At 42.1% G+C, this 24,849-nt stretch overlaps 2 protein-coding genes and 1 long non-coding RNA gene across 5 annotated transcripts in view; 1 reads left to right on the top strand and 2 right to left on the bottom strand.

Moving 5' to 3' along the window:
* The window catches only part of Dhc98D (Dynein heavy chain at 89D), a 36,837-nt gene extending 24,989 nt beyond the window's left edge, over positions 1-11,848 (bottom strand). Inside the window, exons 1-16 of the mRNA XM_044395639.2 lie at positions 10,763-11,848; positions 9,928-9,980; positions 9,665-9,788; positions 9,248-9,354; positions 8,267-8,508; positions 7,278-7,408; positions 6,225-6,853; positions 5,634-5,824; positions 4,750-5,344; positions 4,382-4,688; positions 3,933-4,328; positions 2,991-3,873; positions 2,580-2,933; positions 2,227-2,518; positions 2,011-2,169; positions 357-509 (exon numbers count right to left, since the gene is read on the bottom strand). Of these exons, the coding sequence (XP_044251574.1) occupies positions 357-509; positions 2,011-2,169; positions 2,227-2,518; positions 2,580-2,933; positions 2,991-3,873; positions 3,933-4,328; positions 4,382-4,688; positions 4,750-5,344; positions 5,634-5,824; positions 6,225-6,853; positions 7,278-7,408; positions 8,267-8,508; positions 9,248-9,354; positions 9,665-9,788; positions 9,928-9,980; positions 10,763-11,351 (5,205 nt within the window). The 5' untranslated portion in view covers positions 11,352-11,848. The remainder of the gene's footprint in view (positions 1-356; positions 510-2,010; positions 2,170-2,226; positions 2,519-2,579; positions 2,934-2,990; positions 3,874-3,932; positions 4,329-4,381; positions 4,689-4,749; positions 5,345-5,633; positions 5,825-6,224; positions 6,854-7,277; positions 7,409-8,266; positions 8,509-9,247; positions 9,355-9,664; positions 9,789-9,927; positions 9,981-10,762) is intronic.
* Positions 5,686-24,056, top strand: LOC138913385 (uncharacterized). Of its 3 annotated transcripts, none has more exons than XR_011419094.1 (3): positions 5,686-5,827; positions 16,337-16,571; positions 23,999-24,056. It is a non-coding gene; the product is annotated as an uncharacterized lncRNA (long non-coding RNA). The 3 variants fall into 3 exon arrangements; XR_011419095.1 differs by lacking the exon at positions 23,999-24,056 and adding an exon at positions 20,642-20,770; XR_011419096.1 differs by lacking the exon at positions 5,686-5,827 and adding an exon at positions 9,714-10,579.
* Positions 12,762-16,010, bottom strand: LOC123003324 (uncharacterized). Its single transcript, XM_070217831.1, has one exon. The coding sequence runs from the start codon at positions 15,947-15,949 to the stop codon at positions 12,923-12,925; it is 3,027 nt and encodes a 1,008-aa protein (XP_070073932.1). The 5' UTR covers positions 15,950-16,010; the 3' UTR covers positions 12,762-12,922.
* Positions 24,057-24,849: the final 793 nt, after the last annotated feature.

A 24,849-nucleotide genomic window follows, 5' to 3' on the forward strand; every position in this document is an offset into this window, starting at 1 on the left:
TGGAAATGGGTGGCCGGAGATGGCCCCCCTGACCCAACCACCACATCCGTCTTTGCGCTCTAATTCAAATGATAAACACTTCAAGTTAATTCATTTTACGCTGACGACAGCAGCGCCGTCGCCGCTAACAATTGACAATAATGGTTGAGCGCGCGGAAAAATCCAATTAAAATGCCATTGAAAGGAAATAATAATGGGAGGAAACAAAACAGAAATGCAGAGAAAGAACGCAAAATAGCGGAAATGCAAAGTCGGCAAGGCAGCCGACTCAGTCCTAATCCCATTGCCACAAAAACCCTGCCCAGAGGAAGTGCCTCCACCTCCACTGGGTACTTCCTTTTCCTCCGACAACTTACATCATCGCAGAACTCATCGATTTCGACGGAAGTCATGTCGGCGAATTTCTGCTTAATTGGTTGCAGCTTCTCATAGCGATACAGGGCCGATAGGAACAGCCTCTTCCAGCGCTTCTCCAGGTGATGGGCCATCAGCATGTCCTCGTAGGGGAACTGGAATGGTAGAGAACGAATTAAATTGCGAGTCGAAATGTAAATAAAACGCACATAAAAATTAAGCAGTGCCCTTCAATTATGGCTGAGTGCAAATAATAATCATGAAAAGTGCCGAAATTCACTAACGACCAGCGAAGCATGGTGTTCAAACCCACCCCTTTCTCTTCTCATTCTTTTTTTTTGACCCACAACCAACAGTCCAAATTCCGCAGTGGAAAAAAAAACTATAGCATAACTTTCAGGGCCGCCACCGCATAAATTTTCATTTGGCCTTTCCAGCAATTGCAATGCCAATATATACAGGTGCCGGCAAAATGGTAGTTATGGGTATTTATAAAGATTTAAGATAACTTGAATTTAAAAATATTATAACTTCTAATGAAGTTTTATGTAGTTTTTTGTTCAAATGTATAACTTACTAAAAAGGTAAGGTTTCCTATTATGGTTACCATTTTTTTTAAAGATTTATAAATATATTTTCCTATTTTAATATTATATCAAATTTAATGTAGTACTATGTTTTAGCCAATTTACAGACATAACATTTTTATAAACTAAAGAAAAGTTCATTGTTTTCATAGTTCGATATTAACTAAGAACGTAACATTATCTTAATCGATATTACCATTCTATGGATCTGATATTAACTAAGAACGTAACAATTTCTTAATTGATATTACCATTTTATGGGTCTAATATTAAATAAGATCGTAACATTTTATTATTTGATATTACCATTTTATGGATCTGATAATAAATAAGATCGTCACATTTTCTTAATCGATATTATCATTTTATGGATCGAATCTTTGGACCTACTTTCTTGACCCTATCTGTATATACATTACTCTGTGCCTGAGTGCGGGTGTATGCATTCATTCGTTCATTAATTTATATAAAATGCAAGTTAATTCCGTTTTGTCTGGCCAAAGCTAAGCGACGTCGCCGCCGCAACGGAATGCCATCAATAAATGAAGGGACCGAACCGAAACGAAACGAAACGGATCGAACGGTTCCCAAAATGGGCAGCACACAGACACAGTCACAGATTCCGATACGCAGCATTGGCCGGTTGGGTCCGAGAGTCCGGATCCTAATCTGGACTACGGACTATAGATAGTCCTGTGCTGTTGCTGCTGCTGCTGCTGCATTTACGTAACCATTTGTGCGGTGGTTGCGCCAAAAAGCGGAAAGCCATTTCCAAATGGTCCTGGCCAGACCGACCGACCGCCGAATATGCATATGTAAACAGAAATAGAAACAGTGACAGTAGTCTCAGTCCAGCTCGACTGGAATTTCGATGGGATTTTTGTAAAACTGCTCATTTGAATACACAAATAAGCGCGCCATGGTTGGCAGACTTAAGTAACTTTCATTAAACGGAGGGGGGACTGTTGTGCTATTAGAAGGATTGGATTAGGATGGGAAATTCAGCGGGAAATCAACCATCTCCTCTCGACTTGCAGATGGAAAATCGAAAATTTAAGACGCGTCTTACCATAATTTTATGCTCGCTGAGGATGGTGAAGGTCTCCTGCATTTCGTGGATTTTCTGCTCGTTAGACAACGTCGTCGACTGCACCGTACCAATTGTGGTCATGACCAGCTTGAAGTCCTCCAGCTCGCGTGTGGTTTTGTTGAGATTTAGGCTGAGGTTCTGCCACAGATTTGCACAGATTAACAGGGAGGTTTTTGTTGGGGGAAGACTACTCACTTTGATTTCGTTCCGCATTGCCCTCATGTTGTCGTTGACATGGCGCAACAGCTCCTCGCCCAGTGTGGTGCACCAATCCTTGGCATGTTGCGTTATGCTCTCCAGCAATGGCTGCAAATTTATGCGCACACACTTGATGTCCTGGTACTTGCGGGTGTTGGCCAGCGTTTCCACAATGGACGAGTAAAATGTAAATTTCTCATCGATTTCGATGAGCGTCACCTGCTTCTCCAAGAACTTCTGGCAGATGATGCTCTTCTCAAAGGCCCACAGATTGAAGTACTTGCGGAATCTTTGGGATAAAATGCATTAATTTTCTGGTTTTTCTTCAGAGAGAATTAAAATCTACGTACTGGGACACAAAGGTCCTGGCTTCGCCAGCAACTCGAACAGCCAAATCGTGTATGTTGATGACCAGATCCACAATGGATCTAATCTGGATGATGTCTTCGTAGTAGGTGTAATTGTACTTGAACTGTTTACCCATCTCAACTAGCGGACAGGCGATACAGGTTCCATTCATCCAACGCGTAAAGATCCTGAGCCTAGAGATATAGTCCTTGGTGGCCGTCACAATAGTGTTTTGCAGCTCCTGAACAGAGGGCTCCAAAACTATTTCCGACATGAGGAGCACAGCATTGACCTCAAACATGGGTTTGTTTGAGAGTAGACGGTTGATATAGCACTTCAGATTCTGATAGGTCATGCTGCGAAGTTAATAACATAACTAATGAGTTACCAGGTACTTAAAAACCGATTCTTACTCCACAATGCACTTGAAGGTTTCCTCTTCCCAGTACTCGTAGTAGGTTTTCATCCGATCTGACCTGCCCGAGAATGTGCCTAGCACCAAACTCTCCAGCTTGACGAGCACGGGACCCAGAGAATCATAAAGCTTCTTCATCTGCGCCGCCTTTCGATTGCGCGACGCCTCCAGAAGTTCAAAATACCCCTGACAAGGATAAATGCCGGAGCCACAGGCTTGCTCAGCTTTCTCCTCCGCGGGAACCTCTTTTTCCATCGTGAACATAGTTATAGTTTCACCAGTGACCGATTTAAACTTTTGCGACATGTTCTTTCGATCCTGCGCACTCGATGATCGCTGACTATCGGAGGACGTAGATTTCCTTTCGCTTTTGAGTTCATCATCCAGGTTGAACAAATTAAAGCTCTTTATCATGTCGATGCGAGAGCGCAAATCCAGGCGAATAAAATTGATTTGCGACACTATAGAGGTAAGTTTGCGCAACTGTGAGTTGATTTGATCGCAGAATTTGCCAATATTGAAAGAGGTCCAGGTATATCGTCCCACGCCCATTTGAATAAAGAGTTCCGTGTCGTAGATGTGGCCGCGCAGGAAGATCACCTCGGACATGGAAAGGTTATTAATGATCGCCCTGTACTTGTCGACCACCTCGGTCATCCTCTCATAGTCCTTGAACAGCAGATCTTTCTTCATGATCGCCGTTCGCAAAACCGCTGGCAAAGTGAAGCCCAGATGCTCAAACTGCTGAGCCTCGAACAGGACATCGAAGACATCGCGCTTTAGATTGACCACAAAGTCCATGTCGTACTCGATGAGGGTTTTGTCCGCCACCAGTTCACGCCAAATGGGCAGCAGGTACTGGGACTCCGCTCGTTGCAGCACTAAAGTAATATAATATAAAATATAATATGGTTTATAATGATGTATTCGAAGGACTTACATTCGCAGGTCCTCACACAATGTTTATCCATCGCTGTTACATCTTTTGGCTTCTTATCCTTGACCATTTTGATGAAGGCTGTGCACTCCATTAGTTGTATATTGGCCTTTCGCGTATTACTGACCATCCACATGATCATCGCCACCAGGACGGTCAGTCGGTTGATGCGGCACATCAGCTTCTTCTGCGAGGTGTCGCCCACCAACAAGCCCTCATCCTCCGACTCCGAACTCGGTTCCGATCCCGCCGAATCGGCAACGCTATAGGTGCTAAACGCTTCCGATTGAACCGGCATTAAACTAGATTTAACTGGAGTAATACGCCGAGAACTGCTCATCTGCAAATCGGCCCGAGGCTTTGCCTTCAGGGTTTGGACGGCTTCCGATATATAGGACACTGGGGGAAGAACAATTAGTTTCTTTCGATATAAACTTATTTATTAGACCTACTTGTAGTCTCCTTGCAGATGCGAATTCTCAATACGTTGGAACGGTTCGTGGTGTTAACCAAATATGTGGCGTTCTGTATGAAGTTCTCAAAGAGCACCTTTTCAAACTGGAACATCACCGTCATCAGCTCAAAGTACTGCTTAAAGGAGCTGCGCTTTAGAAAACTGTTCTTGATCGCCGGCTCATCCTCGACCTTCTTGAATGCCAGGACTGAAGTCTTCAGTTTCTTTCCGAGCAAGCGGGCCCAAAAGATGGCACTTATTTTGGCCGGTTGATGCTTGGCCATGGGCGGGGATTTTTTCAATTTCTGTAGAAGAATAAATTTAATTTTGGGAGGGTAAAAAATAAATAAAATAAAGCGAACCTACCGTAAAAACCCTTTCTACCGCATTTATCTCTGTCACGAAGAATCGCAGCAAATTCTCGTGCTTGGTGGCCACAAATTCCTGGAGACCAGCTCTTGTGTCTATGTTCATGGCATTGATGACCAGGTCCAAACCCTTTTCAGAGGACAGCAGTGAATTGATGCTCTGGTCGATCACGTTCTTGGCCTCGTTCTCCACGTTGTCCAGCCGCTTGTTGAACATCTCCAGCGAGTACTCCCAGTTCTCCCAATTTCCCGGCCTGAACATGTCGTAGTCCACACTCTTGATCAGATCGTCCAGCATGCGATACACCTTGCGCATCAGGTTGTCCACAATCGAGGGATCCGCGATGCAGGCCTTTAAACGATGGCCGAAAAGGTTCTCGTACTGAACGAAAACACGTCCCACATAGGCAATGTCCACGGCCACACGGTGGATGTGATTCACCTCGTTGAAGAGCGCAACTCGGTCGAATTCCCAGCGGGATCCGGCCCCGGAATCCTCGATGTGCTGGCGACTGAGCTTGTAGGCCTGCTTCCAGCAGCGCAGCAAATTGGCACAGTTGGTGGCGGTTTCATAGGTGTAGGTCGCAGAATACCTGTCATAAAAAAAAATTATTTATTTACAAGTTTGAATATGAATTATTAGGAAATAAGTAAAGCAAAGATTTGAAAGTCTTATCGAAAAAAAAAACATAGAAACTACTTTTAAAAGCTTTATTTTGTAATAAATGAAATCCTATATTTAAAATCAAATGGAATAACGGTAATATTTAAATACCCTGACAACTCTGCTTTTATGCGATATAAAAATGTGTCACATAGCTCACGCGCTTATCTCTAGTTCAAAAGTCAAAGTTGCCCGCAGCTCCTTGCAAATTTACTTACTTGAAGATGTTCTCAAAGTTGATGATGCTCTTCACCTTCTGGACGAACACATTCGAGATCTGGCAGAGCAAGACCTGCATCTCGGGATCCCGGCAATAGTGGCTGGACATGGTCCAGATGTGTCGCAGCCCAACCATTATGTTGGGGATCTGGAGCACCACCATCTTGAAGCTCTCATAGCTGCGCACTTTCTGGTGAGTAGATTAGGAAAGTACACATTATTAGATTTACACGAATATCTCTTAAGTATTATATATAAAGTTGGTAATATAAAATATGTAGGGTATTATAATAAAGCCACTAAAACTCAATCACTATAAAGGTTCCAAAAGGAACGAGTTCTTTGCTGCAACTACTGGTTCCACGTCAAAACAGGAACTTGAAGTTTTAGAGTTGCCACACTTGGCGAATTTGTTGAATAACTTATTTGGAAGACCGGAAATACTTTTCAAAAGATTGGTTTTAAAGCTGGTATGTATATAAAGAAATCAAAACTTTTGTGATACTTTAACCTTTATAAACTCTAAGTGATCTTTCACCTATTTATCGTTGCTGAATTTAGACCACCTAGAGAAAAATTGTAGATCTTACCTCTAAATAATCAATGATGGTTCCTAAATAGTCAGAATTTTCCTTGGCCAGTTTGAAGCGAGCCTCTGTCATTTCAAGAACCTTTTGCCACTCGGCCAAAACTGGGGAGTTATCATCAGTTAGGCGCTGTAGCACAGCTACCACAAACTCTGTCTTTAACTGCTCCAAAGTTCCGTAAAGCTCCACCTCCATTTTGTGCCAATAGCGGTGTTCTGCCATCGGAGTAAAATCGTCCAGTTTGGCATCGGTCAGCGTCTTCATCGTTTTCTTCAGATACTTTATCCAACCGTCGACTACCTCCTCCAGTTGCTGCTGAGTGTAGGTGATCACTAGGTCTAATCTTTTGGGATCCACGGGCACCCGAATGATGGCGTCCTCGAACTCGGTCTCCTCCTGACCCGGAAGTATATACGACGAGGGCAGACTAAAGGCCCAGACAATGTGATTGATGGTCCAGGTGATTTCACTCTGGAACTCCTCGATCTCCTTGAGCAGCCGCCTCTGGATGGGCGTGATTCGTGGCGGAGTGGCCTCCTCGGCCGCGTGTTCAGCCTCTACTTTGGCCTTCGTCTCGCTGAGCATCTTTTCCCAACGCTGGGCTATCGTCAGCTTCTCAACCTTTTCGACCACTGAAAGAAAATAAAGGGTAAGTCAATATAACATATATGTATGAGTGATTTTTTGTGAAACGTATCAAGATTTTCTGCATGGTATTACACCATTTAAATAGGATTTTTAAAAATGTTTTTACAAAAAATAAATAAAAATACCTAAAACTAAAAAATACCTAACTTACTTTTTACTTTTTTAAAAATCCTATATAAATGGTGTAATATTGTCATAAAAATTAAATTTCGTTTTGAGACCACGAATAACTCATATCTAGATATACTTTTAAACATTTAAAAATATTTAGGGATGTACATCGCAAATATAATTAATAGAAACAATTTCTGAAGCCAAATTTGCTCAAAAATAGTTTAGTTTATAGTAATTTTATGGGATCCCCGATTAATCAAAGTTTATAGAGATTTCCTTGGAGTATCTACAAACCTTCTTCCTCGGAGGACGAAATGTGCGTGTCGATTTTGTGGGCATCGCTCTCCTCATCTTCCTCGGTGGGCTCTGCGCCCGGCTTCTTGGCCTTCGCCTTTTTGGCCGCCGCCTCCATCTCCTTTTTCTTCCTGCAGAAAAGGATCGCCAGGAGTGGCAAATAAACAAACAAACACAATTAACGGCCGGGCAGTATGCAAAATTAACACAAAGCGTAATGAAAGGCTCCCGATAAGCAAAATGAGCAACAAATACAAGGGCCGCCCAACAAAGCGTAACAAAGGCTACTCTTCGCTGGACGTGGACGAGGATATGGACACGAACCCAACTCCGGCTCCTCCTGCGTTGGCATTTTTTAATCTGCATGGCAGAATAAAAAACAAGGGGAAAAAATAAAATGTTCGAAATGAAAGGGGAAAAATTTAACTGTGGCGGTCAAGTGGCATTCGCGAGGCGAGGCGGCAATGAAAGGCCAATGCAAGGATGAATGAGGCGCGCCAGGATGTGCCATAAATGCTGCCTGCCAAACAAATGGAAACTGGCCAGGAACAGAACCAGTAGAACCAGAAGACAACAACCGACGACAACGGAGAACGGCGCCGTTGATGGTAGCATGAAATCCGATTAAAAATAAAAATTTCTTATCGGATGCGCTGTAATTTATGTGCGAAAAGGGTTCTGTGCAGCAGCATCAAGGATAAAATGGGGAGAAAAGGCAACTGTGGCCGATGGTAACCAGCGATAAGCGCAAAACAAAGGCAAACAAAAAATTTGCACCGAAAAAATCAGAGAGGGAGTGGGAGGAACGAAAAAAAGAAAAGGGGAAAATGGGTTAAAAGAAAGCCCAGCATTCACAATCGGAGCCCAGTCAGTCCTCCTCCACTCCAGAGCAGAGCTCGAAACCAATAAACCCATCCACGATTTTTGCCCAGAAGCCAGCGGAGCAGCGAATGCCTCCGCACCCTCTGCCTTTGTTAAAAGTTAAATACTTTTGTTGTTTAAGCGCTCTCAAACGAAATTCCGATGGTTTGGATAGCTCCAATAGACCCGGCCCCGATTCCTTGGCCTCGCTGGATATATCCTCGCCGGCATCGCCTGCTCCTCCTCCTCCTCCGCCGCCTCCTTCTCGTCCTCCAGATCCTCCACCGGCCTGCCCCTCATAACTGTCCATTTGCTGGCTATCCGCTGTGGCCGGTTCGCGAAATTGAAATTGAATGGCGCTCTTGTAAACCTGTTTGTAAAAAAAACAAAAAATAAGAGTAGAAAAAACACCACATGTACAATGGAATCAAAGATGGAGTGCCAGGATATTGGAGGCCGCCTGCGGTCTGTGTAGACTTTCTAATTGATTCGCCCCGTTCGCCAAAAACTGATTTTGAGGCAACAATTTTCCAATTTATTTTCATGCAAAGCTAATATTATGGAAGCCCACTCGCTGCCGCAGAATTCGCAGGGCCCAGAGTCTTGGGTGGCAGTCTAATGGAAACCGCAGCCCGTTTTCGAAGCTATGATGAAGCAATTTGCGTTGGCGGTCAACGCTTAAGGCTCGGTTCAGTAGGCGTGATGCCCCACCCATTCAGTCACCCAAACCACCCATTGAACCACCACACCCGAAATCCTCTCAGCTCCAAAGTGGTGCAGTGAAGCGGAAAAATCTTGCGGCACAGCGGGCACATTTTGATAGATGACTGCCTTGTTTCGGGAATTAATTACAATTCGTCACAACATTTTGTTTTGCGGTCGGAGGGCGGACTTCGGCATGAAACGACAAGCGGACAACCGGACGAAAGGACGAAGAACGACGAGTCCTTGAAACAATGGCGAATCGGCCTTAAAGTCCTTGATTGATTGAACAACGTTTTATGGTGTGTGAAATGAGCGAATCGGGTGCAAATTTGAGTGATTTTGGTTTGGTGATGCGTCTTTTAATGTCCGATTACGTTAGAAAGTTGGGAATAGGGAAGGCTTACCAGGTTCAAGTCATCTCTCAGCGAGTTGATGAGTGACCCTCGAACGGTGCCTATCAGGAAGTACAGCGGCATTTGGGCGAAGCAAGCCGATACCTCACTGAACCAGGCTGAAAGGACATTAAAGTTAACGAACTATTAGGTTGAGCAAATGGGTAATAAATCTAGAATAAATGGTTCCTTCTGGAGGATTTTTAAATCGAATCGAATTCAAAATCGAAAATAATTAATTATTTCTAAAGTACAAGAAAAGAGAAGAATAAATTTTCTTAATAATTTTCAAAATGTTATAAGAGTCAACATATTTTATTAATTGGTTCACTATTTTTAAATTTTTTAAGAATTATTTGTATAATTTTTCTGGACTTCAAATATGATATTTCTGTAATTTTTTTTTGACTTATATTTTTGAGTACTCACGTATCTCCCTCCTGTTCTTCCGCACAATGTATATGTACTTGATTTTCGGGTCCAGGTCCTCGGACTCCATCTTCCCGAAGTGGCAGTGCAGCTGTGGGGTCTTGACATACGCCGGCACCAGTTTCTGTAATTTTTTGCGACTTTACTGACTAGTTTTATGTTTTATCACATCAATTTCAAAGAGTTGAGAGCCATTTTCAATTAGGGATCTCTCGCACACCCTTTGTGCGTTTCAATTAGGGTATGTGCACACAGTTTCTCACCTTCACTTCCACGTAGACGGGCACATAGCTGGGCTTCTTCTTCTTTTTGCTTCCTTTTTGGGTGAGAAGGAGGATGATGAAAATTTTAGGGGAGTGCATTAGTGGGGAGGCGATAGAATGGGCGTGTCAAAAGCGAGTAAGCGAATGCAGCTCCGCGATTACGATTGTGATTGAGATTGATGGGATGGAACAAAGTGCAGCGGGCGGAATTTGCATTGTGGCAAGTTGCGCGCTTCCATTTAAATGCAATGAATGAGCCGGCGAAACTTTGCTCTTATCTTTGCACCAGGCAATGGAAAATCAAATGAGTTGGATGCCGGAATGGTTGAGCTGCTGGAGTGGGTGATTCAAATTAAAAGTTACAAAAGAAATGAATTTTAGCCAGGCAAACGAAAATGAGGCCCTTAAATATTTATGATGTGAAGTGGGCAGCGCGAATCAAAGTGTGGACCAAGATTTTCGTTTGATATCAAGTTGGACGGGCTAAAAATTTATGCATCGCCAAAATGGAGAAAGCCTTGTGAAATGGAAGAGAAAAAAACTGAAAAACTGAAACTTTTGAAATTAAAATCTTTGGACAGAAACAAAGGAAACTCAAGTAATGCATCATATTTACCATTTTCCGTATCAGAGCTGGCTGAAAATATAAGTGGTATGTTATTAAAGTTAGTTTTAGCTCTTTAAATTAAAACCTCTTAAATAAAACTCATGAATTTGAAATTTGGTAAATTTAACAATTTAAGAAAATACGGACGCTCTCTTGAACGGACAATGCAGAATATTTCTTGAATAATAGTTACATATGTTTGATTATTAAATATAAATAATTACTTACGTCGGGATCGAGCTGAGCTCTTGCCACTTCCGGCCACCGTTGCCTCCTCCTCGCCCTCCAATTCCCCCTCGACCTCGGCATCTGTGGTTTCTCCGCCCGTGTTGATTTCCTCCCCGTGCTCCTGATCTCCACCAGCGGCTGGTGCCGCCGACTCCTGACCAGCTTTCTTGCGTCCCTTTCCGGCTGCTCCTGCAGCTGATGCACCGGCTTTGCCTGCCGATTTACCGCCCGCCATTCGGGCATCGCCCTTTTTCTTGCCCTTGCCCTTTTTGTCGGGAACAGTGGGCGGTGGGCGAGGCACTTCCTCAAGGACTGTGATCTCCTCCTCGATGAGCTTGTCGTAGAAGGTGCGCCACACGAACAATACAACATAGTCCAGATCGTCTTGGGACTCGTAGCGTTTCTGGAAAAAGGCATCCACGGCTGGCATATTTTTGTTGATCGTGGCATTCACATACTTGGGTTCGAACACTCCCAAAAGATTGGAAATAATCGTCTTTAGCCAGACCACACGAGGTTCATCGTTGTTAAAGGATTCCGCCGGGGCATCGACACTGTCGTTGGCGGATTCCAGTTGGGTTTGTGACATGGTGGTGGCCCCTTATTTGAATGGGTCCTTGAAGTTGAGCGATGGAGTGGGTAGTGAGTTTTCAAGGTATTTTGCTTGCTCTTTTTCGGTTGTTTGGCTGCCACGTCGGCGTCTTCGCGCGGCTGAACATCAAACGTTTGCCTTGATTTCGCAGGATTTCTCGTTACAAACAGGATTTCTCGTCCTCTCAGTTGCTCAACCACCTTTCCGTTTTTGTTGTTCTTTCAATCAATTTCAGCTGCCGTGCTGTGCAGTTTGGTTACGTTTCCGCCGCAGAATGCTGGCGTATTTACTCCCGGGCGTCTGCAAATCCTTTTGTGTATCCCAGGACAACAGTTGCGGCTGCAACTCCGGCGATGGCCGATGCCAGCCCGTCTAAAAACCAAATATGGAATCGGAATGCCTTGAAATGTTGTCTTTGGTCCACGCCACACGGTATATATATATGTATATATGTAGATTCACAATTTGTTAACAACGTTTGATGAAAGTTATTTCCATATTCCTGACGAAAATATAGCAGGTTTACTTTGATTTCAGATGTCGAATAATAGCTGCTTGTTTTGATTCCATTTACTGCCGGCTATGTTGCTGGTTGCCTTGACTAGTTGTTGTTAGGGCAACTCAAAACCCATTCCATCCCATCCGATTTAATGTAATTTTCTTACCCACTACCCCTCTCCTAGTTACCTGTCAGCCACACTTGCAACATGCAACAGTCGAATAGCAATGCCAGAGTATTGTTGGCCCTTTGGAAACCAAAAGCAAAGGCAAACCGAACCAAACCCCCTGCCAAGTTATGGAGCTCACGCCGTTGCGTAAACAAAACACGCAGCCCCGACTTAATGGCTATGCACATTAGCAACGTGCCAGGGACTTTCCCAGTTGCCAGGTCTCCGGGTCAAGTAGCCCCCGGAGCAACTCAGCTGCCAGGAGGAGGGAACGTGGTACGTGGAACGATGGCCACGCTCAATAAGTGTATAGGACCATAAATGGAAATATTTACTCGGCACCGTCAACACGGCAAAGTGAGTGGTTGTGGGCTAAGTAAGTGCAAGTGCAAAAGTCAACTTTGCCCCAGCACTGAAATTGCCTAACAACCGACTGCCAAGCTCTTTGATGACTTCACTTAAAGTGCATATCCCGTTGCTACCTTTCAAAGTTGCGCAATCAAAGTTCGCAGCCGATACAAAGTGCTTGGGAAATCAATGCTATGGGATGTCATTGATTTTTCATTAATTATAGGATTTTACCTACTTTTCACATGCCCTGAAAAATTTCTTATCTTGCTAATGTATTTTTTAATAGACTGTCTTAGTTGCACAGCAAAAAAAAAAACCACTTGTTTTTTTGAAATACATGAAATCCTTTATTTGATATGCAAACTTTAAAATATAATAGCTGAAAAAATTATAAAAAATTCACTTTCGGATAGCATTAAATGAAGATTATGTTTTTCAAGTAAAAGTTTATAATTCCAAATTGGAATTTCCAATTTTCAAAGCTTAATTTTAAGAGCATTTTTTCTTTAACCCTATTAAGCTTAAAAATGTTCAAAGTATATGGTCTAGTTAGGTTTTTGCCTTCCACAAGAAGCACTTGGGGTCGATAGTCAGCTTTGGCTTTCTTAACTGCGGCAGCTTGAGACGTTCTTCGATTATCTCACGCATCGTACAAACCAAGTAATCATCTCCATAGTACTTGATCATCTTCATGACTTTTAAAGTGTAAAGGATGTCCTCCTTCAAGAAGCCAGTTGTTTCGCTCAGCTCTCTGATGGTTATCGGCTCTGGCGAAGAGTGGTTCCTTAATAGTTCGAGGAGGGTGTAGCCCCAATAGCCGCGATAACAAAGCCTTCCAAAGGCCGAGAGCGGCTTCTCCGGACCGCCGATGAATCCCTCCCTGCGAGAGATCTCGTAGCTAAGGGCGATCAGCAGCTTACCGTAGCCCTTACGCTGATGGGGCGGTAAGACAAGGATGCAGGCCACGTTGAAGTTATCCTCCGAATCTCTATCCCTGGCGAAGTAGCCAACAAAATGCTGGCCATCCTGGTCCTTCACGCACATAATGTAAAAGAAGAACGGACTTGGGTCGTAGAAAAAGTCCTTGTTTTCCAGAAATAGTTTGGAAAACAGCTCGAGACACTGGCAGTAGAGCTTCTGCTCGTTGCCATCTACCTCGTAGATATAGATATCGTCCTTTTGGTATATTAAAGAGCCCGGCGGAGTCCTCTTCTTGCAGTCGGATAGGTGGTAGGCGTAGCTTTTGCGCAACTTCATATACTTAAGGCAGAATTCGCACACGTAGATGATCGACGCCTTGCCGTATTCTTTAGGATAGGGACTAAAGTACCAGGTCTCAATCTCGTAACGTCCAAACTGCACTCTTTCAATGTTCTTCATGGGTTGGTACTCCTGCTCTTTGTTTTTCCTTTTCTGCAACCGATATGCGGACGGTGTGTTTTTCATCTGGCCCGCTTTAAGACCTCCTAAGTCTTCCGCCTTGTCCGATATACGATGAACACCCACCCATGCATCCAGTTTTTTATTGAAGCCAATATAACGCACGTAGTACTCGTCTGGCATTACTGGGTTTTCCGATTTTCGGAATTTAAGCAAGCGTCCTTCGTGAACGGAGCCATCATCGCGTTTTATGTAGTATATATCGTCGTTAACTTCCATCTTTTTTAACTCTTTCTGTCGTTCGATGGACGAGGTTTCTAAAGTTTTCTGAGGCTGCGAAAAAATGGATTTTCCTTTTTTTGGAATGGCCCCACTGCTATTAACATTTTTGTAGGTCGCGGTATCTTCTTGACTATTATCTTGGAAAGATGAGGAGAATGATATTCCCGCTTGGGGATCAGTGGTTATTCCGCCATCTTCTATTGTTGAGGATTGGGTTTCTAAAATTTCCTGAGGCGGCGAAAAAATCGATTTTCCAGTTTTTGAAATGGTCCCACTGCTATTAACATTTTTATCTTCTTGATTATTCTTTTGGAAAGATGAGGGGAATGATATTCCCGCTTCGGGATCAGTGGTTATTCCGCCATCTTCTATTGTTGAGGATTGGGTTTCTAAAATTTCCTGAGGCGGCGAAAAAATCGATTTTCCAGTTTTTGAAATAGCCCCACTGCTATTAACATTTTCAAAGGGCGTGCTATCTTCTTGACTATTATCTTGGAAAGATGAGGGGAATGATATTCCCGCTTCGGGATCAGTGGTAATTCCGCCTTCTTCTATTGTTGAGGATTGGGTTTCTAAAACTTCCTGAGGCGGCGAAAAAATTGTTTTTTTAGTTTTTGAAATAACCCTACTGCCATTACCATTTTCGAAGGTCGTGGTATCTTCTTGGAAAGTCTCTTGGAAAGATGAGGAGAATGATATTCCCGCTTCGGGATTAGTGGTTATTCCGCCATCTTCTATTGTTGAGGATTGGGTTTCTAATATTTCCTGAGGCGGCGAAAAAATGGATTTTCCAGTTTTGGGAATAGCCCCTCGGCTGTAAGCATTGTTAAAGACCGTTGAAGCTTCTTGAACATTCTCTTGTGAAGCTGTGGGAATTGATATTTTCACTTCGGGATTAGCGGTATCCTTGCCAGCTTCTAGTGTTGAAGATTGGGTCTCTGAAATATTCCGAGGCGGTGAAAAAATATCTACACTGCTATTAGCATTTTTTATGATCGTGGTATCCTCTTCAACATTCTCCTGGGAAGGTGGGGAGAATGGTATTCCCACTTTGGGATCAGCGGTTTGATCTTCAGCTTCTGATATTGAGGCTTGGTTCCCTGGAATTTCCTGAGGCCTATATTTTTCAGCTTTGGATATATCCCCACTGCTATTAGCATTGTTGAAGATCGTTAAAGTTTTGGGAATATTTTTCTGGGGAGGTTTGGAAAATGGCATTTCCACATCGGAATTAGGAAAATTGTCGTTGTCTTCATCATAAATAGGTATTTCATCTTTTATCTCACATTTTACCAATCTAAGCAAACGTTCTTTGCTTTTGTCGTCCTCTAAGAGGGTATCGCTGCCAATCGTTTTAGCGAGTTTATTTGACTCCAAGATGGGATAATCGAAGCTCCCCTTCATTTCCTGATTTTTTTGTATGTCCTCCTCAGGAAAAATATCATTTTGAAGCGGTGAAAAATCCAGACTCTGTGGAGAAATCGACATTTCCTTTTCGGCGTTTTCGGAAATCTTGGAGTGATTTTGAATCTTCTCCTGGGATGGTATAGATACCCCTTCTGGATTGGGCACATTAACAAAGGAAGTGTCTTCACTATTTATTGTTAACCAGGAGCATTCACTACTTGTGTCCTCACTATTCACCGTTAACCAGGAGCATTCACTACTTGTTTCCTCCTGCTTAATTTCCGGACCATTTCCAGAATCGTCTTCATTATTTTTAGTTAACAAGGAGCAGTCAATATTTGTATCCGCCACCTGGATTTCCGGCGTCGGGACTCTGGGCACCAGTTTTAGGGCTCCAAGTAAGGTCTTCAAGTTTTCCGCCGATCCTGCTGCCTTCTCGTTCTGATCCATGAGTTGATCTTTCTCCACCTGGTTAACCTCGTTGTGATCCTGCTCACCTTGGGACATTTTATATTACTTATTGGGATTTTACACAGTTTTGTTGTGGTCAAAAAACGTGGATTGCTTATTGGTGATGACACTTGTGACCTGATATCGATGGGTGATATCGATAATTACATAACCTAACTTGGCTGTCAGATAGTTTTTAAAAAAATATATCGAAAGTATAGTTTTTCGAACTTTTTATTGTAATAATAAATTATACTGCACATTTAATATTTGTTTTAAATTTTATTTCTTAAAATGGGAATCAAAAGATATCCCAGTGGATAGTTCACAATGAGAAATAGTGTGTAAATTAGTATTAGAAAGTATTGTGTAATATTTCGAAAATTTGAATAAAATCTAATTTTATTTTCCATAAAAACAAAATCATCAACGTTTTTTTTACAGTGTACAACATGTTTGGCGATATTGGCCCTGTGCTGCGTAAAATCCAGCTACCTTGATCTATCGAAGCCGCCAGTGCGAGGACAACCCAGCTCAATACTAATTAAAATAAATGAACATTTACGTCGTCACAGCAGGTGGATATGAGGGTGAGAGGCCAGGAGTTCGGGCGAAAGATTAGGTGACGAGCCATGAGCCAGGGGCAACGGAGACATCATTAAAATGCATGGTTCAAACGGTGCGTATACTTAATATAGATTGGATTGAGAGTGTGGCTACGGATGGAATGGCGATGGTGATGGTGATTGTGCTGGTGTGTGGTGTTCTAGCCGAGTAGAGAAGGTCCTGGATGAGTTGGCTCCTTTCGCTACCACGTTAGCTTGCGGTGGCTGTAATCTTTATGCGTCATGTTTTTATTTGTATTTATTATTGCGTCTGCGGAGAGCAGAGTAGCGAAGAGCACACTTTGTTTGCAGGTGAAATATTCCACGCATCCAGCGAAATGAGAATTTATTGACTTCGCTCTGCATATGTGCGTGTGCTGTGCTGTGAGTGTGTGGGTGTGTGCCTTTCCTATAAGTGTCTCTGTTTGGGTACACAGAAAAAATAAAATAATAAATAAAAATAAAAAGAATAAATAGAAATAGAAAAAATAAATTAGAATTGTATAAGTACTACATTTAATAACAATAATACTAATATAACTATTTTGCAATAGTATTAAACAAAATTTGGTTTTTACTAAGAACTTTTTAAATCTAAAATTTTTTAAAATGTACAGTGTAAATACTTTATTTTTAACACTTTTTATAGTTTAAATATAAATATCTAGTTTACATCTGGGTTTGTTTTTATCTGTGTAGCTACATTTCCGCTTGAATCCTGCCGGGACTCCAACCCCACTTCCCTCTTCGTCATGCACCCAGTGCATATTTATCTACGTCACACGAGTTTGATAAACACAACCAAGGTTTCGAGACAACTCGAACACTGCCTTCGTCTGTTTGCATTTGTGCTTAATAACTTTTAAATGATGCGGGGCGTGTGTGCCTTTGAGAAGGAAGCCAACTGAAAGGAGGTCCTGGGCCCCGGAGCCATACTCCATAATTAGAGCCATACCTTCTAGTCTCTATATGTGCAGCAGAAATTTCAAACCGCAATCAGGAAAAAACATTAATTGCAATACACCTTCAAGCTGCTTTAAATGTTTTTTTTTTAATTACTACTCAATATTTAGGTAATTTATTGATCACACTCATAAAAATAATTTTCTACATTTTAGAAAATTGCCCTAAAAAAATTTTCGCCTTTGAACTGAGAAAAATTTTCTATTTTCACGACAATTTTGCCATAAATTCAAGGCAGGTGACCATAAAAAAATATTTTTAGGGTTAATTTTTCTATTTTTCTAATAATTAGGGCGATTTTTTCGATTTGCTTCGATTTGACCTTTTCTAAATCCAACGGCGAATTGCCCTAATTTTTTTTCTAAAATTTGTCTAAATACAAGGGCGATTCGCCTTAAAAATCACTCCAAAAGTGTGAAATTCGGTAGCCCAGCGGTCTAATCACTTGCGCTTTCAACTTTGCTATATGAGGACTAAGGTCGTGGGGTTGTGGGTTCGAACCCTGTGTGATTCAACTTGATTTTTATTTATTTTTTTTTTTTTGTAAACGTTATAATACTAAGGACATTTTTTCGTCCGAATTTTAAATTAAAGTAGTCTTTAAACCTTAAAAACGTATGGGAGTTCTGAGTTAAAAGCATCTTTGTGTTTGCTGGCAAGAAAACGGGACTAATTGTCACAATCGTCAGGAAAAAATATACGGTTTAGTTGCCTTTAGTCAAAATATAACGTAGACCTCAAGAAAATAAGATGTCTGCAGAGTTTGTTCGTTGTCTTGCGCGATGGGTCTGTGGTGCAGCGGTAGGACGCTAGACTCTAAACCGAGAGGTCGTGGGTTCGATTCTCGCAACGACCAAAAAAAGTAAGTTGTTTTTTCTCCTCATATTTATTTCCCTAATTCGTTTACAAACATGATTTTTCAGTTCTAACGGCTGTGTTGTATAGATCGGGCCCCCCTCTTAACGCAGCTCCCATATAAGCTACACACCAATACAATAATATGAAACGGTGTCCTCCGCCGGTGTTGTTTAATTAAAGCAGCAGTCCCAGAATATAGACGATTAAAAAAAACATGCTTCCCAAATTCAGTTAAGCATGCTCAAACACGATTTTTTTTAATTTGTCTAATTTTTTAGGGCATTTGCCTATAAAATCAGAAAATTCGCCCTTAATTTTAGAAAAATACACCTTAAAATTAGGGCAAATGACCCTAAAAACAGGAAAATATTTCTTATTTCAAGAAAAATCACCCTAAATTAAACCAAATTTCCATCGGGATTTTTTAGAAAATTTTTCTAAATACACGGGCGAATCGCCAGCGGATACGATTTATGGGCGATTTTCTAAATCCACGGGCGAAAAGTCAGTTTTTTAGGGCGATTTAGGGTAAAAATTTCTATGAGTGCAGGTTATAATGTGTATAAAATCGGAAAATCTCCATACATATATTCTTCAACTACAAATATAAGTCAAAATTTTTAACATAAGATTATTCTCTATATCCAACACTCTCCCTTTGTGTATAACAAATCATAGTGTAAATGTTTACAAGTACTCCATGTCCTGCAAGCAGGTGTTGCCGAATCGATACCTATTAGCCCTTGACCAGTCCGGTGAAGATAAGCACAGAGCTCTCAATAGGCTTTGCCAAACGGTTTCCATGGGGCCAGCTGGTGATGGGTGAGGTGCCGGCTTTTGTTTAGCCTGCTGAACATTTGGAAAATGGTTGCAAACACTTTTGAAATGCCCATAATTGATGCAGCAGAGAGGTGCCTTCTCAAAGCCAGGCAATCGCACTTCAATATGCATACGAGTTCCTGGTTACCAACCAGATGGAATCGAACCAAGTGCGGTCAGGCGTCGTCTCTGCAGGATGTAGGATGCAGAATGTTGGATTCAAAGCCGGAATCTGAGCTGGCTGCGGTTGTGTTAATTAATAAACTGGGCCTACTTTAAGACGATGCCTGCAATGGCCAAATTGCCATGGCAGCCAGACATACAGGCAACTGGGCAGCCGTAACCACAACGATTTGAATGCAGTTTTGTGTGCCACAAAGCCGAATTCCAGCAACTGGCAGAGATTGCATGCTTTGCGGATACTTAACGAGTCGACGCCTGGGGAACGAAACGGAACAGAACTGAGCGGAACGGGCCAATGCCGAATGATGCCCTCAAAGCCGTATAATTGGTCAGCGATGCGCCATCATCGCCGGCATCAACTCGATACGATCGATCCCTTTGAGCATATTGGCCAGGCCGAATGCCGCATTTTTGAAGTAATAAAGCGCAGGCCAATCTCAGCAGGGCATGCATGTGTTGTGGTGGCAGTGAACGCCAATTACACCAGTCAACAGGATTTTGGGATCACATACACCCAACATAAATGGTATGGTATGATTTCGACTTGATGTGCGGGAACCTCAATTCGATATGCTCGAAATTCTCAGAAATAAATTATAAATATTGTATATGATCTATGCCTTAAACCTAATCCTCCATGAAATAAAATATTGCTAAAAAGATTTAATATTAATGACAGTTTTATTGGAAAAAAATATTTTCTTTATATTGAAGTTTAAATTGGCTCAGATCAAGAAGACTAATTTGTTAAACCGGAAATGAGTATTTGAATTTGATTACCAGATGATCTGTGAGAATTACTTAACCAACGACCACTGAACGATTCCTTTAATCTATGTCTTGTTAATTAGATTTCAGATTGGTCCTTTGCTTTTTATTCGCTCAGATGGATTGAGCCCAAGTTTTGCTGAGTCCTGTATGGGGACATTACCCCCTTTGGTTTGCTATTTCTCGTTCTGAATCATTTGCTATGCCCTTTAGTGCACTGCTTAATTAACATAGTCTGATTGCTGAGCCATTTTGCGTTTACCTCTGTCTGTAACTCTTGTGAAACTGGAAAAGTTTTACGAAAAAATCCATCGTTGTCTTCAACAATATTATTCAAAAATGTTCCCATTCCCATAAGCAAATCTAAGTTTTTTTGGCCCGAGTTGGAAAGTTTTTTGACTGACTCAAGTTTTATCATATTTTTGCACAGTCAAATCTCGGCGAATAAGTCGCCGCTGCTCCGACTCTCGGTTCAATTTGCATACAGAGTTTGAGCATTATTTTTATTTACCTGATTCAGCGCTGATTTATGATTTTATCGTGAAAAATGCAGAGTTGCGGCGAGCGAAGGACGAAGAAGACGACAAGGACGTGGACGTGGATGTGGAGAGCGAAGCTCACGGAAAGTCAATTGAAATGCAAACGTGGCCAGTGGGTTGCCTTCCGGTGTCCGGGTGTCTGGGTGTCCGGGAGTGGATTCAGTGGAGCTCCTCCTGCTCCCCTTCCTCCTCCTCCTCCCCTTCCTCCTCCTCCTCCTTTTCCTTTTGTTTGTGAACGCCATTGCGTTTGGCCATAACTCAAAGCTGGAGCTTTGTTGCCCACCAATTGCTCGGGCATCACGTGTTTTCATTTGGCGCCTCTCGCTTTCGCAAGGACGCTTTGTGCCAAGTGCTTGGGGGAATTGTCACGTCACAGGAAGTTGCAGGCGACGTCATTGACTCATAAATAAAGTTAGACCCACAAGCAGTGGGGCGCTGTGCAATTGGGGATGCTGCGAAGAACCAATTGCTTCGATACAATTTCGACCGAACATCAGCCAGCGGATGTGCCCAGAATGCAATCCAATCCCAGAATCCTTTAGATCTTATATCTGCTGGTGTCAAAGGATGCTTTGCAAAGGAATCATATCTCTAATTTGTTTCTTTTTTAATAATATAATATATATAATAAAATATTCTACGTTTTAAGGAGAAAACCTACCAATTTTCCTAATAATCTCGTTGGGAAAATTGAATTAAAAAATTCTTGACGTTTTGAAAATGTGCAAAGAGGATGGCCATCCCCTCAAAATTTTTGATTCGTTGATGACAGCAGAGACCCTGATATTTTTCAATACAGATTTTTGTTCCCCCAAAAAAATGCCACAGAAAAACGCACAGAGCTTTCTCGCTAATTGGAGAACGGAATTAAATTTGCCATGAACTTCGTGGCTTGTTCCAATAGCACCATTCGCACAGTTAAACACGTCAATAAGTTATGCCTGTTGTTTGTGAGTGGGTGAACCAGGTGAGTCAGGTGCGTAAATGCTCTGGGCGGCCTGTCAGTCAGCGCTGCCAGCGGCATCTTCTCGAGAATTTGGGAGGGGGCAGATGGTAGTGGTGGCTGTGTGTGTCCTGGCCAGCAATGTTCTCGGCAGCCGTCATGTGGCTGTTTCATTAAAATATGCAAGCAATATTGCGGCATAAAAACACACGAAATTATACAAAAGCCGGGCAAACGAAAAACGCCCACACACACATGCGGTACGATGTCAGGGTGAATTTTTCATAATTTCCAGCGTTCGAGAACAGGGGACAGGGAAAAATATTGCAATATTTAACAGACGCAGTTCCTGCTCCTGCTGCTGCTGCTCTTGCTGCAGTTGTCAGCCAGCCAGGCTGGCTAGGATAGAGTGGTTAACGAAGAGACCAAGGAGGATGGGCAAGGAGGGGCAAGGATATGAAGGGCAGGACAGGCGGACAGCGAACACATTGAAAGCGCATTTATTTGTCACTTGTCAAGCGGCCCAACGTCGCATCCTGGGCCAACTGGCATTTTATAATTCCCGAACGTTTTCCTGGCTCCTCCTTGCCGGGAGTCGTCGAGAAATGTCTCTTGATTGTCCCTCACACATTTCCAAAACCGAAAGAAATAATATCAGACTGCATGCCATCAAATCTTTAGCTCCATAAATTTTGAAGGCTCTACAAATCCCAATTAAAATCTGTAATATCTTTAGTTAGGATTTTATAAAAATATTTTTTAATCGATCAAATGCTGCTGAAAATCATATCTAAAATAAGATTACATTTCCAATCCTATTTCTGAAATGATAATTAAAACTTAAATAAATCTAGATCAGCAAATAATTTTATTTAGATCATACCAAATAAATTTTCATTGTTTAATAATATTTTTTCGTTTTTAGAATTTTTTCCCAGTGCCCTTGGACACTCACACAGACACTTAATGTGGTTTGGGGGCTGGACCAGGCAAGGGCTGAACTTTTATTAATTACCTGCATGTGGCGGCCAGCGGTCTCGCGGCGGTCGGCGGGCGGTCTGTCTGTCCAAGTGTCCATCTGTCTGGCTGCCATTCTCTGGCGCACGCGGCGTATGAGTTATTTGCCGGGGACTCTGTCGCATCGAAGGCTGTTTTCATTTAATTTCATGTTTCAATTTTCAAGCAATTAACGCATAAAAGGCCGACCGCTCGCGCTGCCTTGCCCAAATAATTGACCAAGATGGAAAACAGTCAGCTGCAATTTCGTATGCAAATGGCTTTCGGGGGTGAAAAGCGAAAAGCGTGAAAAAAAGAGGAGGAAAAGATGGTTAGCAGTTGGTGGAAGTGCATTTCCCCATTGGCTTGGAACGGCGTTGTGGGTGGGCCGTCTGTTTTTTCTAATAAATGAAGTGAAAATGTTTTCAGCAAACAAATTTATGAGGCGTGCAGCATCGAAATTATGATAAAAGATTGAAGTGTGCGCATGTGAGCGCGGCTCCTCGACTCCTCTGTTTGTAGATATATAAAGCAAATATGCGCAAATTCGTGTTCTGGCAAAGTAAAGCAGAATGGAGCGTCGAACCAAAAGTGGCGCGTACTCAAACGTAAAATGTTTGTTTGCGGCTGTTGAAGGGGTTGGGGTGGAAATACCCTTGCCATTCCCATCCCCATCCCTATCCCCATCCCCCTTTGGAATGTGCACACATCAATCACAGTTGCCCAGAGCCAACAAGAAAAAATTAAATAAAAAAAAAATACCAGTGAGAATTTTTGGGGAATCTAAAGATGCATGTCTGTATCTGTATCTGTACATTCATAACTACAGCAGAGTGGAAAAATAAATATGAGACGCAGTCACATAGTCACACACACAGAAAGCCACGCTAATTTCCGTCACGTTGAGCATACAAAGGAGCGGCAAGGCACGTGAGGCAACCGAAAAATATCTGCACAGAAAGAAAATATCAAACTATGAATTCCCCAGAGGAATCTCATATAAATATTTCACTGAAATTAGGCTATAACCCATTTTTGTTTGCCGTAACAGTAGTGTAAAAAGATAATAAGGCATGTTTGAAGAATTAGTTTTAGTTTTTTTCTTACCAGAAAAATGGTAGACATTTTTATAAAATTAGTTTCCAATTTTTGCACGTTTTGCAATCACTTTTAAACGCGCCCATGAGTATGATGTGATATTTTGTTATAAATACAAGGGATTTTTCGATATAAAATATTTTGTAGCATACTTTTAGACACATTCTCTATTAATTTGAAATTATTATATTAAGGAATTCAAACCCTCTCAATTCTTTATCATAGTTAAAGCTAATTTGAAATTAATATATTAAAGAAATTCCAACCCTCTCAATTCTTTATCATAGTTTAAAGCTAATTTGAGATATGATACTCACATTTTTCTTCCATGTAGCCAAGAGGCAGAAGTCGACTTCGAAGTGGAGGTTCTGTTCTTTCCGCCAAAGATATATATGGCGAAAGGCAAGAGCTAAAAAACGGAGGAAACATCAAAGGCAGCGGCGGACATCGACTGCATCGAGTGCCGTAACAATCGTGTAGCCTGGTTTTTTGGGCCAAAAGCTGCAGCTGCGTGTATCTGTATCAGGTGGCATCAGTAGTCACCTTGACTTCATGCTTCCACATGAATGGCGAAAAGTGCGGCACAAAAGAAAGCGGTGAGTGTGTGAGGAAATGTTGAAAATACCAGGACAGAGAATATTTTGATGCTCAGCAGAAAGCAGCGCAATTTCCGGGTTGGGTTTGCGTCATGATCGAATAAAGTTTTCAATTAGCTTTAATAGCCAAACCAAAACTCTCGACTCTCACTCTCCACTGGAGATTTTCTTTATTTGGCCATTATCAAGGCATCTAACTGGTTTCTGTTTCTGATACTGATTCCAAGGCCAACCATGCAAATTGAATTGCATATGGCCACTGCGGCTGAGGAGGAACTTTTCCACTTTTACTTTGATGAATGTTTCCAGCCAAGTCGACGTGATAGCAAGAGTGCACAAGTATGTGAGGATAAAACTTATTTTCGAGAGCCTCAAAAATAGCACAAAACACGCTTTAAGTTGGCCAACTTTAATGATGGCAAACTAAACGCCCAGGTAAACGAGTTTGCCCAGCAAGTTAAACACCTATAAAAATTCAACTTTCATTTCCGAAAAATCAACGACAAGGGTTTTCAGGGGGCATGTTAAACACTTTTAAGAGGCGGTGGAGGAGGGGCTTCTCTTCTCTTTGCCAACTGGTGAAGCGTGC

This window comes from Drosophila takahashii, chromosome 3R (genome assembly GCF_030179915.1).
Source record: "Drosophila takahashii strain IR98-3 E-12201 chromosome 3R, DtakHiC1v2, whole genome shotgun sequence".
NCBI lineage: Eukaryota > Metazoa > Arthropoda > Insecta > Diptera > Drosophilidae > Drosophila > Drosophila takahashii.

Excerpts from the sequence above, each read along its gene's own strand:
- LOC123003324 (XM_070217831.1), bottom strand. The coding sequence starts at position 15,949 with ATGTCCCAAGGTGAGCAGGATCACAACGAGGTTAACCAGGTGGAGAAA.